At 39.8% G+C, this 16,613-nt stretch overlaps 2 protein-coding genes across 5 annotated transcripts in view; both read left to right on the top strand.

Moving 5' to 3' along the window:
- The window catches only part of CPD (carboxypeptidase D), a 59,051-nt gene extending 53,909 nt beyond the window's left edge, over positions 1 to 5,142 (top strand). The window contains exons 21-22 of one of the 2 annotated variants that reach the window (XM_028155007.2): positions 1,090 to 1,305; positions 2,233 to 5,142. In XM_028155007.2, coding sequence (XP_028010808.2) covers positions 1,090 to 1,305; positions 2,233 to 2,258 — 242 coding nt within the window. In that variant the 3' untranslated portion in view covers positions 2,259 to 5,142. Of the gene's footprint in view, positions 1 to 1,089 lie in introns of both variants that reach the window. The other variant, XM_008147855.3, reaches the window with a different exon arrangement.
- A 4,897-nt stretch (positions 5,143 to 10,039) lies between these two features.
- GOSR1 (golgi SNAP receptor complex member 1) overlaps positions 10,040 to 16,613 on the top strand; it is a 37,177-nt gene continuing 30,603 nt past the window's right edge. Inside the window, exons 1-2 of one of the 3 annotated variants that reach the window (XM_008147858.3) lie at positions 10,040 to 10,096; positions 12,405 to 12,519. In XM_008147858.3, coding sequence (XP_008146080.1) covers positions 10,066 to 10,096; positions 12,405 to 12,519 — 146 coding nt within the window. In that variant the 5' untranslated portion in view covers positions 10,040 to 10,065. Of the gene's footprint in view, positions 10,097 to 10,934; positions 11,116 to 12,404; positions 12,526 to 16,613 lie in introns of those variants that run through there. The other 2 variants (XM_008147857.3, XM_054709387.1) reach the window with 2 other exon arrangements.

Here is a 16,613-nt window from a genome sequence, read left to right as displayed (position 1 = left end):
TATTTCCTGTCATTAAGACTATTATTCTGATAACCTTATGTACAAATCTTTTAAATAAATGAGGGGTTTTAATGAGATGAAAATTTACTGGAAAGGAAAAGAAGCCTTTGATAAGTTGCAGAATAGTGGACAGTTTGATTTCATTGTGGTGAAAGGAAAATGTATATACATATACATGCATGAAGAAAAATCTGGAAAAATATGCACTACGGTTTTTAAAATGATCTTGAGATAATGGAAATGTGAAGATACGGAGTTTGGGGTTTGGGTTTTTAGATACGGAGTTTGGTGTTTGGGTTTTTCTGTCTGTGTTTTTCTCATTTTGCATACTATAGATAGACTACTTCCTGTAATATTAAAAGGTTTTTAAATACATGAAATAAAAATAAAATATATGAATGGAATATTATTAAAAGTATTGTCTTAAGTAGCTATCTATATATATGAAAAGCCAGCAACCATAACGCCATAATGACCAGTCTCTATGACGCTCACTATGGCCAACAAACCAGCCCGATCAGAGGATGGGGCCAGCAGGCCAACCTCCCTCAGCTCCTCCCGCCAGCCGGCCCGCCCCTGATTGGACTCTCCCACCCAGATCAAGGGTGGGGCCAGCCAGCCAAACGCCCCCCCCTGCCCTCCTCCCCTGGCCAGCCCCACCCCTGATCGGCTGGCCTCACCACGATAGGACCCCAGCCCCTCCCCCAGCCAGCCTCACCCCTGGTCCCCACCCCCAATGGTTTCCCACCACCCTGATCGGCCCTCAGCACCTCCCCCCACTCAGCCCCTCCTCCCGTTCAGCCCCTCCCTCCCACAGACCCTCCCCATGGCTGGCCCTATCCCCAGTCTGCCCCCCAACCCCAATGGGGGCAGGGCCTGCCAACAAGCTGTCCCAGCCCTGATCGACCCTGATCTGGGCGCTAGCCAGCCCCCCCCGCCATCTCCTCCTCCTGACAGGCCCAGCCCCAATCCGCCCTGATTGGGGCCAGGCTGGCCGGACCCCACCTGTGCATGAATTCATGCACTTGGCCTCTAGTTTATTTATATCTTTAAAGTAGAACACCATTCATGTGGTGCTTTGTTTGACAGGTGCCACCATGTCGGCATTGGTCCTAACAGCTTGCATTATTTGGTGCATCTGCTCAATCAAATCTAACAGACACAAGGATGGCTTCCATCGGCTCAGGCAGCATCACGATGAGTATGAAGATGAAATTCGCTTGATGTCAACCGGCTCCAAGAAGTCCCTCTTAAGCCATGAGTTCCAGGATGAAACGGACACTGAAGAGGAAACATTATATTCTAGTAAACATTGAAACACACACCTTGCATATCTCCCAGACTAAGAACCAAGCAAAATCACAGTTCCTTTTGGGAGACACTGCATTGAGAAGAGAGACTATCTTGCTTCTTCAAAGAGCTTTGGGAAGTTAACTTGCTAAATTTGTATTCTCTGTGAATTTGGCTGGCAGTTTTGAACTTCCTTAAAGTACTCTTACCTTTTCTTTAAAAAAAAATCTGCTTTCTATTTATGCAGCAGACATGGGACAGCCACTTTATTTTTCTTTTTAATTTAAGATGAGCTGTTTGGAGCTTATGTTATAACTGCATAAAGCCAACTAGTGGATGTTGTATTTTGCACATCAGGTGTTTCCTAGTGGCTTTAGCTTTTTTTCTTTATTTTTTAAATGGCCAAAAGAATCCAGAAATATTAAGGCAGGGACAGCAGTCAGAATCTGACATAAAGCTTTAAAACTCAAGGTTTTCTCAACCTACTGAGGAGTACTTTTCTCTAGTTATTAAATAGCTGGAGTTACTCTTATTCAGGTTTAGTGGAGGCTGAGTTGATTTTTAAACATGTAACATTAGTAAAGGAATAAATGGACTTCTGCATTTGCTTTCTACCTGTTCCAAGACTAGATCAGAATTAGTGGCCTGTGCTCTTGGCAGGATTTCACTACCTCTCATGTAAGGTTTAGCAAAGTTTCAAAGATACCCATTTTAAGGGAGAACTTGCTGACTTTGTTATAAAAGATCTAAATGTCCGTTTGAATGAGCTAAGAGGGAGATCTATCAAAAGCTAAAACTCATGTTGCCTATCTTTTAACTTGGTAAAAACCCATAGGTGCTGCTGCTTTTATCTGTGAAATACTAGTTGTTCTAGGAATGCCTAATTTGTTAAGATTCCCTAAATTTGAACCTTTTTCTATGTTGTACATTTACGGTTTTCAGATTACCCAGCAATCTACAAGATCTGAATTCTACTGAAAATGGAAGTGTGGAAGAAACCTACTTGGCACATTCTTAACCTACATTTGAATACAAAATATCTACACTTGCTCCAGCCCAAACCTACGCCCTGTAATACCGTTATTGAAATAGTTTGGCCAGTCTAATTCATATAGACCTCTGCAAGTGATTGGGTTCTTTGTCCTAATGCTTCATTTGACAGTCTTTTTTTATTAACCAATTTTGTTAAAAGTTCATTTGAAAGCATTTAAATATGGCTCTCTCCATTAAAAAAAACAAAAGCTATGAACTGCTGTGTGATGTAACACTGTGGTGGAAAAGTATCATCTTCACTGCAGTTGGGTTGTTGCAAAGACCTGAAAGATTTGCATTTTATTGTGTCTGTAATATCATGCTATTCAGTAGAAATAATGCTTTTTTTAAGTGTGCATCTTACCAATGATCTAATGGTTTGAATGTTTTAATGGCCATGTTGCTGCTGAATTTGTACCAAATCAGGGGATCAAAAAACTTGCTCTCATCTTTTTAAATTGTCTTCTGTATCCATTAACGTATCAGTCATCTCAAAGCCTTCATGTGGAGTGGTTTATCATCCCCTAAGTTATTCAACAACGTTTTGTGAGGAATGCACCCAAAATGGTTTTATAAAAAAAACAAAAATTTGGTTCAGTAGGAATAATGAAGTCATGACAGTTATTGAGTATCTGTGATAAATTTGGGTTGTTCCAGGTTAAGCCATTATGGTATTAATTGTATTATTAACAACTCTAAATTGTGAGCCCTTGCCACATACGTAGAACAGTGTTTGTGGGATGTTAATATTTAATGAAATGTATATGATTTAATTTCTTCTCATAATAACTTTACATTCTCCTTAGGATGATGTGGTGGTATTGCTCTTTTCAGCTTGATTTTTAAGAATTTTTAAAGCTCAGAATGCCAGCAAAGGGCCTATTAGTGGCCGGCTCTGCTTGAGACATTTCAGGAAGAAATTAAAGTCGTTGTGATAGCCTTTACTTAATTAGGTCTTCATTCAAGGATACCTTTTAAATTCATTTCTCTCCTGAATTAAACATGTCTAACTGTACATTACAGTGGCTGGAGTCCATGCCTTTTAAACGTGTAAATTTTTTTTAGAAATTAACATACAAGTATTTATTTTCATATTTTTTCCTGAAAAGAAAGCCAAATTGTGCTATGAATCTTTAATCTTGAATGAACTTCTAAATAATGCATTGTTCTGGAAAGCAAGGCCTCTCAGCCTCTATGACCTATTAACATGAATGTACAGGATCATGACTACTAAGACTGTTCTCTGCCCTGTTTTGTCTTTTATTTGTGGATCTGATCTTAGACCACATTAATTGCATAAGGCATTGAAGCCATATGGGATAGGGAATGCACTTTTCAGTGTTTCTCCTAGACTTCCTGTTTCCGTGGAGTCATGGAGGCAAGTAAGTATTATGATATTTGGCCGAGTCTGAGTTGTGCCTTTCCTTACTCACAAGGCTTTTCCCCCCCTGATGATCAGTTTGTAAACCTTCTTCCCTCCCAACTCCTTAATAAAAACAAAGTGATTGAGTAGGTAATGTTCAAAGTGTCTGCCTGTATAAATGTATTGATTATGCAGTTCATTAAGATGAACTTAAGTTAATTTCAGGAGGAAAGACCTTTGGTTTTGATGTATTTTGGTGAACGTTTGGATAGTGATTGGGATCCCATCCAGTTGAGGAATGCTTGCAGTTCTCAACAGAGGGAATTTGCTTTGCGACTTTGTCATCCTCCAGAAAGGAAACCTAGTGTATAGTTGGCCCAGTGTGATTGACTGGTTTACCTTTGGTAACTCACCTGAATGGGATTTGCAGAATTAATGACTATTGACCTTAAAACTAATTATGAGTTGACAAATAAATAAAAGGTAGTGCTTATGCCTGAGCTTATTTTGTTTCTAAGCTAACACCAGGTTACTCAGTAACTGTGACCTATTCTTCCATTTTCATGTATTCTTAGCAGTAGTATTCTTATTGTCAGAAATTCACTTGTACCAGGTTTTGGCCCTGCTATATTAAAAGCTTCTTGGCTGTGAATGCTATACCTAGTGCCCTATGTTATGGTTCTCTGGTGGAATTGTTTTTAACAGAAGCAACTTTATTATTATTATAAAAATGTTCTATTGTGTTTGATGTTCAATGATTTTCTATCTAGCAACTTTTTGATAACTCTCTGGGTTTCTGATTTGTTTCAATTAAAGCAGATTCTTGGGGGCAGTGGTGATTAGGTTCCTTGACTAATGTCAACTGAACTTAGATTTATAATTTATGAAGAAATAGCCCCCAACGCCCATTTCTTCTGTGATTTAGCAATAATTAAGACTCCACTTGATTTTCAGAATATCATCCTAGTTTGATTTTGATTTGACAGAATATATTATGACATTTGAAAGTAGGCTACCATTTTGAGGCCATTGGACATAAATTATGTAATAAGTATGATTATTTTTATAAATGGCATAACGTGAATATACTAACTGCATTCTATGCTGGCCATGCTGCAAATTTTATGGAGGTATGACATGGTATTTTTTTATGTTTAGATTAAAAATCAGTTTTTCACCTCTCCATTTTTTTCAGTGACATTCCCCAGCTCCAGAAAAATCTATAGCTATTGATATGAGGTGCCTAACACTCATCCATCTCAAGTGCTTCAGTCTTTGTTTATTTCATGCACTGTGCCTTCAAAACAAAAATTTTAAAAGGGACTTTAAACAAAGATGAATCGTAGTTTTAAAAAGTCAATTTGTGTAATTTATGTGAAATCTAACTGTAATGAGGTCCTTTCTGTTTTTTATATGTAAACAGATCTAATCCTGTATAAAAGTTATTTTATGATGTTTGTCTTTGTGTTTTGTCTCATAATCTCTTCTCAAAAGCAATAGACCAGAAAGAGTTATTTTAGTTTGAAAGTTTATACTTATTTTTTCTACCTATACTAGGGGGAAAACAGTACCAGGCCAGAAATACAGGGGAGTTACCTGTAGAGTATGTCCGTCTCACATTGACTCAGAAGAAAACTATCTTTCTGAAATAATTACATCATATAGTAGCCACATTTCTCCTTTGTTTGTAGCTCAGCTCAATCATTCCACAATGAACACCACAAAATTGGCCATTGAAAAGTTTATGTACCCATTTTAAACTTGTTTGTTAAAAATCTGAACCTTTTTACAGATGAACTCAGTTAAAATAATTTGCCCTGGCATTTCTCTGCAGAGTGGCAATGAATTCATTTTGCAATAATATGTTGATACTGCTGCTCTAATAAGAATTGGGAATACAAAGTTATAGAAGAAATATGGGCTCTGCTAATAGTCATAGTTCAAACCAGAGAAATAGAAATAAGCTATATTTTTGTAGCGAGTGGTTCTCTAAAAAGGGGGTCTGCTCTAGAAGAAGGAGAATGTAGCGATTTGAGCATGGACTTTGGAGCTGAGCCAATCTATGATTGATTCGTGGCTCTGCTACTTGCTCTCTTGAGACTTTGTTTTGTAATAGTTTCTTAACCATCTCTGAGTCTCAGTCTCTGTACTGGTTAAGGATTGTAATGAGAACTAAGTGAAATAATGTTAGCAAAGGGCTCAACATAACATTTACTCAGAATTGAATGACTTGGTAACCAGCATCATTTGCTGTTACTGATCCCTTTGAGAGAGTTATTCTGTCAAATGAACAAGATATGTATAACAGGTAGTCTTTCTTAATTTAGAAGAAATCCCTAGATATGAATACTAAAAGAAAAAAAAAACCTGACATTTTCCATTGTGTGATTTCATAGATTATCTATAGCATGGCAGTAAAGTTTAAAAATTTGTGCCAAATGCTTTATATCCTATATAATAAAAGGCTAATATGCAAATTGACCAAATGGCAGAACAACCGGTCACTATGATGCCCACTGATCACCAGGGGGCACACACTCAATGTAGGAGCTGCCCCCTGGTGGTCAGTGTGCTCCCACAGGGGCAGTGCTGCTCAGCCAGAAGTCAGGCTCAAGGCTGGCGAGCACAGCGGTGGTGGTGGTGGTGGTGGGAGCCTAAGCCGTCAGTCGGACATCCCCGGAGGGCTCCCGGACTGCGAGAGGGCACAGGCCAGGCTGAGGGTACTCCTTCTCCCCCAGTGCATGAATATCTTGCACTGGACCCCTAGCTTGTTTATAAATAAAATCAGATTGTGTGTTTGCTTATTTGGTGAAAACAGTCTTAACTGCTGCAAGAAGTCTGAACAGTGATGGTGTTTCTTTATCCCCCAATGTTTGAAACATTTTCCTGAATTTTTGTCAGGAGTTTTCTCATAACTGAATCAAGACCCTTTTGATTTAGTATATCATGAACAGTAATCTGATTATGTTCAGTTTTCCAGATTTCTAGAAGCTGATTGTTTTCAGCCAACATGAATGCTCCATGCTAATACCTACTCAGTTATGAATAAACGCCATTGTGTAGATCTTCATCACTTGCAGTTAGAATGCCAATGATTCCATGGTATTTATTGCATACCTCAGACAAATACAGTCAATTACTAACCAAAATTTAAAAGCAAATCCACATATAAAGCCCAATTTTAACTTTAATATTATAACTTGCACCTTACATTAATCAGTAGAATGTTAAAAGAAAGCATGTTATTTCGTTGGCATTTTGGCTGGAGTTAGATGGAATCCTATTTCCTATTGCTGTGTAAACAAGGCAAGCAAGAATTGGAGTAGAAAGGTGTTCCAGGGTAGAGGCCAGCCTGGAAGAAGTTTGAGGACAGGAGGGTGAAGACTGCCTAGACACCCACTGGGCAACATTTTTTTTTTAAGCTGTTTGAAGGATTGGAGAGCTACTAAGGTAACAAGGACTGATGGGGGTCTGGATGCAGAGGGAGTTCAGGGGTGAATATAACAGTAAAAGTTTTCACCTGGAGGCATTGGTTGACTGTTGGGTGGTGACTAAGAGAGACACCTAGCAGCAGAGAGGCTAGGCAGGAGGCAGAGAGCACGGGCAGAAGCTGTAGGCAGTATCAGTGGGTCGGGGAAAAGACTTGTTCAGCACCTATCAAGAAAGAGGGCACTGGTCAACTGACTCTCAAAACACGTAAGGGGCTGTACATTGGAAGTAAGGACTCATCAGAAACAGACCAATTTGTACCAAGATACTTGGTCCCACCCCTTACTGGAGTGAGCTGATGTGCCCCTACCTTCTGCAAGAAGTCGCAGTCAACTGTCTCTGGAGGAAGAAGATGTCATCGGAAGCCTCACATGATTGGTACACATGCTAACCTATAATATGCGGCATCCAATCAAAAGTTACTTTTATTATCAAAAGACAATAGCAAATAATGAAAGACCAAGAAAAAAATAGGAATAGTCCCATGGGAGTTAGACTTTCATTTCAGTCAGAAACTTTAAAATAATGGTGATGAATACAAGAAAGTAGAAGATAAGATGAAGAATTTTAGCAAAGAATTAAAATCTATTAAAAAACGAAGGCTTTTGGTTCCGTACAAGATGGAGTAGATGTATTTCTCTTCCACTAAGCACAGCAAAAAAACAACCAACAACAAAAAAAACACCCTCGTGCATTATGTATAAAACAAACACTAAATCTCAGAATGGTGGAAGAAGGAGGCAGAACAGATAGGGACCTCAGGATCCAAGAAACAACACAGTGTGAGTTCCCTGGGTTATCTTTCTGCCTTATAAATCCCTTAACGGGTGTTGCCTCATATCCCATAATGGGTACTAGAGAAATTGGCAACCCAGAAATGTCAAAGGGTATATAGGCAGGGGGAAAAAGGCCCAAAGAAAAGACTTCCTTGGCCAAAGAACCAGGAAAGAGGCAGCCTACCAAGACAGAATAGTTTTAGACAATAATTGCACTACTCCAGCCAAAGGCTCAGAAAAAAAACCGAGTCCTGTCTCTACCCACTGCCAGCCAAGGCTGTGTGGGAAGCCTACACTCCATGCTCACCTGGCTGTAATGAAGGCACCCTCCCCACCTTCTGGGTGGGGTCAAAGAAGGCCCAGAAAGGAGCCAGGACCTCCACCATGCACAGCGGTAATGAGGTCGCCAACTTGTCGGTGGAGGCCACGTGGGGAGCAGTAACAAGGTATCAAGAGGCCAAGGGAGAGCTGAACTTCCACTCCCGTGGCAGGAACAAGGAAGTTCTCCACCTCCCCTGCGAGCACACTGTCATAGAAGTTCTACGTAAATGGAGATCTAAATAAGATGCAGAGTCTTTTTTTTAAATGGTTTCCTGATTTTAAAAAAAAAAATACATTTTATTGATTTTTTACAGAAAGGGAGATAGATAGAGAGTTAGAAACATCGATCAGCTGCCTCCTGCACACCCCCTACTGGGGATGTGCCTGCAACCAAGGTACATGCCCTTGACCGGAATCGAACCAGAGACCCTTGAGTCCACAGGCTGGCACTCTTTCCACTGAGCCAAACCAGTTAGGGCTGCAGAGTCTTATAATACCTAAAATATCTAGTATACCATTTTTAAAATCACTCATTATACCAAGAACCCAGAAAATTTCCATTTGAATGAAAAAAAGACAATGGATGCCAACATCATGATGCCACAGATGTTGGAATTATCTGACAAGGATATAATAAAAATATTTTAGTGAGCAATTACAAATAAACTTAGAAAAAAATGATAGTCTAGCAAAGAAACAGAAGATATAATGAGGAACCAAATGGAAATTTTAAATCTGAAAAATACAATAATTTTTAAAAATATTTTTATTGATTTCAGAGAGGAAAGGAGAGGGAGCGAGAGAGAGAGAAACATCAATGATGAGAATCATTTATCAGCTGCCTCCTGCACGCTCCCTACTGGGGATTGAGCCTGCACCCCGACATGTGACCGGCATCAAACCTGGGATCCTTCAGTCCGCAGGCTGACGTTCTATCCACTGAGCCAAACAGGCCAGGGCTGAAAAATACAATAATTTACAAAAAACTCAGTGAATAGGCTCAACAGCAGAATAGAGGGGACAGAGGAAAGGCATCCCTGTGTGAGCATGAGGACAAAACAGTACAAATGATCCCATATGAACAACAGAAAATAGAAAAAGATTAGTAGACCCTCAGAGATATGTAAGAGATAACTCAGAGATATGTAAGACTTTAACAAAAGATCTAGCATTCATGTCATTGGAGTTCCAGGAGAAGAGAGGGGTCAGGATGACGCTGGTGGAATTAGCACACACTTTCTAGACTCGGTGGCTGGAAAGGAAAGGGCTGGGACTGGAACTACTGCGGACAGAGGAAAAGGCGACCCGTGCAGAAGGGCGTGAAGGTCAGAGGTCCCGGGATAATGGAGCACGGGGAGGGGGTGGGGGACAGGTAGGATGAAGAGATTGGTCTTGGGAAGAAAAGGGCCTCTGGCTCTGAGAAGGGAGAGGCCAGCTGAAGATGTACCTTGCGAGAAGGGAGCTGTGTCTGAGGATGACTTTCTTCTCAGCCAGGTAGGTCCTGCTGAGAGAGGGGATGGACCGAGCAGAGGGCGATGATGCGATGATGGAACCTTGGAGCGCAGAGAACGGATAGGAGCATCAGAAAACCACGAATGTCAGGCGCCGAGCACGAGATTTTTCAGTCGCGCCCCTCGAAGGGTGTCAAGTGACCAGCTGACCGCCAGGTGGCGGTGTCTGTGGAAGCTCACGTATCCCATCGGCCCTGGCGCCAGGGCGGAAGCAGGCGCGGAGGCGACTCTCTGGCCCGCAGCGCCTTTCCTCTCGTCTCCCGACTGACGTCGGACAACAAAGATGGCGGCGGGAACCAGCAATTACTGGGAAGGTAAGGGCGAGGCCTTCTGCTGGATCTCGCCTGGGGGCAGGGGGCTGAGAGAGGACGGGTGCTGGGGGTGGCAGCAGAGGAAAGAGCCTGGCCTCCGGACGGCCGCGCGGAGGGGCAGGGCGTCCAGTGGGAGCCTCAGGGCCTCGGGGCTGAGGAGAGGGAACCGCCTGGGGCAGGGGGCTGACCAGAGAGGCGGCGGGGCCCGGGGCAGGGGTCCCACCCGGAGGGCTGAGCCGGGATGGAGAGGAAGACGGGTCTGGGTAGCCGGAGGAGAGCTAGGCGGAGAGCGTATCGCGGAACCCGGACCAAGGGGCTGTAGAATGAACTCTGAGATCTGAAAAGAAACGAGTGTTGGGCCAGGATATCCCGGGGCCGGGAGACCGGAGGAGACAGCTGGGTAGGAAAACCGAAAGGAGGAACTTGTCGGCCCGGTCCATCGAGGGGAAGTCGTGTGAGCGGAATGTCTCCTCCTGCGGGAGTCCCCTTGGCTGCTCCGGGCGGGGACTCGGAGGTCGAGTCCGTTTGCTGGCGGAGGAAATAACTTGACCCATCCCCTCCGAGATCCGTTTTGTTAAACCGAGAAAGTTGGGAGAACCAGCGTGAATTATTGCATTTGTGATACCTTTTCTACCAAAAAAAAAAAAAATCATCTTGTGATTTGACAAGTACGTTTCTTTGATTCCTGAAAATGTGGTCGGATTAAAGTGGACTCGTGTAAAAGTCATTTCCCGGGCCGTGATGGTAACACAGACAGAGAAGGCTCACCTTTTTTCTTCCAAGTGTTTGCTTTACTGCAACATAGAGACTGCTTTCTGAATTTTTTTTTTTTCCTTTTAACCCATTTCCTGTTGCTAACCCCCTGAAGCCTCTGGAAGCCACCGCAGATAGCAGGATTGTCACTGTCAGCCACTGGGTCTAAGACACTTAGTTCTAAGTTCATGCATACTTGCCGGTCGTACTTCCAAAATGCTCTTCCTTGATGTTTTCTCCTGGAGAAGACAGTGGCTAACTAGAGAGAGGTGGGCTGATGGTTTAAAACGTATTTAAAATGACTGTTTGAAATGTGTGTACTAGCTCGGAAATGCTTTTGGGTTATGTGGAAGTGGCTGTTGGTATCTTGAATACTCGTCATTGGGCTGCAGTTTTTTGAAGCACTGTGCTGTCAGGAGTATAGCAGCTTGTTATTGACAACCCACTCTGTGCCAGGTGCTTTAAATACAGGATTTCTAATGCACTGAAAACCCCGGAAGATAGGGGTTTAAAAAACAAAAAGCGGAGGCTTACAGGTTAAGTAGATTGTCAATAAACCTCAGAGCCAGTTCTCAGAATCTCAGAACTTTTAGGCTGAGCTGAGGTTCTAACAGATTCGGTTTCTGGGAAAATATGCTCCCCTGTATTACACTGCTCCCTACTTCTGGTTGCTGATAAGTATATTGGAATAATATTTTGTATTCCTGTGTACTGAAAGAGGGGGTCCTTACACGATTCTTCCTATGTTCCAGCCCTTTCCATTTTGACCTCCACTTCACCATGAATGAGGTTACTTATAACTGGATGGGGGTGTTGGGACTGCTGCTTCTCTCACTCAACCACTTAGATGCCAAACCAATTTCTCTGCTTGCTTGCTTGTTTCTGTTGTATTAAAACTTAGGCTGTTAGTTTTGTTATACTTACACTTCACCTTGGTAGTAGCACATTGCCATTGTTAATTTCAGCCTCTCCAAATTTGAGTAAGCTTATTGAAAGACAATTGTTTACATCTTTGTCAATGATTATATTGTTCTTTATGCTCAATCACTTAAGTCATTCTACTATTAAGAATTTCATGAGCCTAATAAAGTTTTGGGATATAAAGAGAGAGGAAAATCTCTGTCAAAAACAGTGATGGTTTCTTTTTTATAAAGTTAAATGGTAAATTAATATAACGTTGGCCATAAACCTCAGTCAGTTTCTTTGTGATTAGTGTTTTCTTTTGTTTTCCCCTGACTTACAAAATTTATTTTTTGCTATATAAATAATTTCAGGGATGTTAGAACAACATTTGTTGTCTAGTTGTCTTTTGGATAAAGCCAAAAATTTGTGTCTCCCCCCTCTGCCTTTTTGCCCCGCCTAAAGTTTAAAATAAGTGACAGTTTGCTTTGCTGGGTACTTCTTTGGTTTCTTCCTTTTAAAACTTTTTTTTTAATTGAACCTAGATCAATATATGATCATTTTTATAGTTTGTTTTCTTCAGAATAGCTTTGTGAATTTTATGTCTACTGATGAACTTTTTGTGTCTGAATTATTTGCTTTTATAATTTTGTTAAAGATCTCAGGAAACAGGCTCGACAGCTGGAAAATGAACTTGACCTGAAACTAGTTTCCTTCAGTAAACTGTGCACGAGTTACAGTCACAGCAGTGCCCGAGATGGAAGACGCGACAGGTATAGGTACTACCGGATTCTCTCTTATGCCTTCAACTGTATAATGTTTTTAAAGCTTTAAAAAATAAACTAAAATATAACTCTGTAATTTGTTCTATTGGTGGATTTTTGGTATTTTATTTTTATGTTATTGTTTGGTTTTTAGTGATTTATAAAAATTCTTAATTATTATTTTTTTTTAAATATATTTTATTGATTTTTTACAGAGAGGAAAGGAGAGGGATACAGAGCTAGAAACATCGATGGGAGAGAAACATCGACCAGCTGCCTCCTGCACAGCCCCCACCGGGGATGTGCCCGCAACCAATGTACATGCCCTTGACCGGAATCGAACCTGAGACCCTTCAGTCCGCAGACCGACGCTCTATCCACTGAGCCAAACCGGTTTCGGCTAAAAATTCTTAATTCTTGAAACTAGTATTTATTTGGGATTCTTAGGCAAAGATTGTGACAATGTCAGTAGGAAAATGCTAAGGCTTACGAATGAGCTAGTGTCAGAAATAAGTTTCTAGGTCAATCAGTTTAAGAAGATGTGGTTGATTTGTCCATATTGTATTCTTATATCTTCTGATTGCTAAATGGATGTGAGGAACTACCCACATGCCAAGTGCATATACTGCTATTCTGGCATTTTAGAATGAATCTAATGCAGTGTGTATCCTCCCTATTAATCATCTAAGCTATTTTTAATTTTGGTTCTTTTATGAGAAACCAGTATACTACTATATTGAATGTATAGAAACTGTTTTTTTTTAATTAAGGTAACATTGGTTAATAACATATAAGCTGTAGGTGTACAACATCGCAATTGGACATCTGTGTGCACTGTAGTGTGTTCACTACCAAAAACCTAGTTTCCATCTGTCACCTTACGTTTGACCCCTTTTACCCATGTTTGCCCTCCTCCTATTCTCCTTTCCCTCTGATAACTGCCCATCTTTTGTCTGTTTCTATGAGTTTATTTTGTTTGCTAGTTTGTTTCTTTTTTGTATTTCATATATGAGTGAAATCGTATGGTTTTTGTCCTATCTTACTTAACTTAGCATAATATCCTCAAGGTCCATCCGTGTTGTCACAAATGGCAGTAGTTCATCTTTTTCATGGCTGAGTCCATTCATTCATTGATGGATACTTCGATTATTTCCATACCTAGGCTACTGTAAATAATGCTGCAATAATATAGGGGTGCATATATCTTTTTAAATTAGTGTTTTCATATTCTTCAGATAAATACCCAGAAGAGGAATTGATGGGTCATATGATAGTTCTATAGGAAAATGTATTCTTATCTTTGAATCTTTTGCTCACTTTAGGCCATTCACTTGTTTCAAAAATATTAGGAAATATTTCAGACATGTAGAAAAGTATAAAGAATAATATATTGGATTCTCATGTTCTTATCTCTCACTTTAAGAAATAATCTTTATCAATTCAGTTAAGCCCCTGATGGCATCCATTTTTTTCATCCTCATAATCTCCATATATATTTTATGGTATTTGTTTGTATTCCTAAACAATTCATAATATCCTATCAAAGTGATTTTACAACTTGCTTTTTGGTTTAACATTATCTTTGAGATTAAGCTATGAATACATTTAACTTGGTATATATTATTACATTATATTATTGTATCACAATTTATTCTGTAGATGGACATTGTGTCCAACTTTTGCTAATTAATAATAATTTTAATAGCTGACACAGAGGGTTTATCATGTGTCAGCTACTATTCTAAGAGCTTTATATAAAGACTGCTAGGGCCCAGCCGCAGTGGCTCAGTGGTTAATCATAGACCTATGAACCAGGAGGTCAGGGTTTGATTTCCAGTCAGGGCACATGCCTGCGTTGTGGGCTCAATCCCCAGTGTGGGATGTGCAGGAGGCAACCAATCAATGATTCTCTCTTATCATTGATGTTTCTATCTTTCTCTCCCTCTCCCTTCCTCTCTGATATATTTAATTTTTAAAAAATATTGCTGGGGACATTTTTTATCTATAAAAATGTTTTTATGTATCTCCCAGTGAAATTGCAGGTAGCAGAGTTGTTAGTTGTTATCTTCTCTATTTTACATACTTTTGTGAGGATTGGTCATGGATACGATATTTTTCTCAACTAATAATAATAAAAACTGACTTTGGATTTGAACCCAGGTCTTTCTATCTCCAGAGCCCACTCTCTAAAACTTTCTATGCACATTCCAACAAAAGACTCATTCCAGCACTATAGCCAAACTGTTGCTTCCTTTTAAATTTTATATATATATAAAGTTATATGTATATAATTGTTGACAGTGTTATAGATGTCCCCATATTCCCCTTGTTGTTTCTTTTCAATAGGGCACATTATTAAATAATTAAAGATAGCAGGGCCATATTAACTGTAGGATCGGAAAATAAGCTATTGGCATGTCACACACAGCTTTAATTGCACTGCACTGCTTTGGACTCACCTTTACTTAGCAAGTAAAAGAATGAGGAATGTTCTTTTGTATATATTAAGCATATTTCCTGAATTTAAATCTCCCACTTGGCTATGCCAGTGATTATATACTAGTAATTTTAAAACTCCAAATAGTTAAGAGATACAATTACATGATACTTTTTCTATGTTTTCTATGCTTCATGAGCTTAATACTTTTGTGACTCCTTTAAGGAAAAACTATCTTGAAAACATTCCTGGAGAAATTCTGCAACAAAACTGGGACCAACTTTGTGGAATTACTTCAGCCTAACTGTCCCCTTCGATAAGAAACTTAAGGCCATGAGGATCAAGATCCACTCTGCATTCTTTTTTTTTTTTTTCCAAATTGCATTCTGAAGTGTTTTGTTTGTTGCTCAGGTTGAAAGCATGTCATGATGAATAAATAAACTCAGTGATGAGTAATTTTTTAGTTTCTGTATTTGGAGAACTTATTGGCCTATGAATCATCACATACCTATAAAATGAATTAAATTTAACTGAATTTTAGTATTGTGGAGAATGAGTTTTTGACCATTTCCCTGGACTCACATATTCTCCTGAGAATGGTGAATGTAGAGATTTGCCTCCTCATTCATTCAACAAGTATCCATGTGCCAAGCAGAATTTTAGGAGCTAGATATATAGATGAATGAGACACAGACATTTTCCCTTCTCATAGAGCTTACATTCATTTACCAATTTTTCTTTTTCATATGTCTTGTAGAGGAGGATTTGTGTTAGTAGTATATAGAGAATTTTTGTCCAGGCACATTTTAAGATACAACTACAGAACCTTGGATTGGCTCTGACACATAATAAAGAGCTAGAGCCATGGCCGGGGGCTCAGTTGTTTGGAGCAGCATCCCCTACACCAGAAAAGGTTTGATTCCTGGTCAAGGCACACGCTGTACCTAGGTTGCGGGCTTGATCCAGTTGGGGCATGTACAGGAGACAACCTGTCAATGTTCTTCTCTCACATCGATGTTTCTCTTTCCCTCCTCTCTCTAAAAATCAATTTTAAAAATCTGTAAACATGAAAAACTAATCTATAGAGATAGAAGAAAGAATAATGGTTTCCTTGGGGTGGGTATTGACTGGGAAGAGGCACAAGAAAACTTGAGTCGATGGAAATATTCTCGATTTTTTACCTTGTTGGTTATATGGGTATATGAATATACAAAAAAAAAGGCATCAAGCTATACTCTTGTGATTCTTGTATTTTTCTGCATATAAATTACACTTCTAGATGTAATACTCTAAAAAGACTATAATATTACCCATGCGGTATTCTGGCAGAGAATGCATAGCCTCAGTCCACTCACAAGGAAATATCAAATGAACAAAAATGAGGAACTTTATTTTAAAAAACAAATGTTAATGCATAAAATGCCCCCCAAAACAACTGTTGAAATGTTCCAGATTAAAGAGCTATGGAGACATGACAACTAAATGCAATAGCTGACCCTAGATTGACTCCTAAACTGGAAGGGAATAAAGATATAAATGACTGTATTGGGACAACTGACAGCAGGTTAAATAAAAGTGTACCAGTATAAACTTATGAAGTTGACAACTATACTGTAGTGATGTAAGAGAGTATCTTGATTCTTAGAATATACACCCTAAATAATTT

The sequence above is a fragment of the Eptesicus fuscus genome, chromosome 20, assembly GCF_027574615.1.
Source record: "Eptesicus fuscus isolate TK198812 chromosome 20, DD_ASM_mEF_20220401, whole genome shotgun sequence".
Lineage (NCBI taxonomy): Eukaryota > Metazoa > Chordata > Mammalia > Chiroptera > Vespertilionidae > Eptesicus > Eptesicus fuscus.
This window is presented reverse-complemented; position numbering and strand designations above follow the sequence as displayed.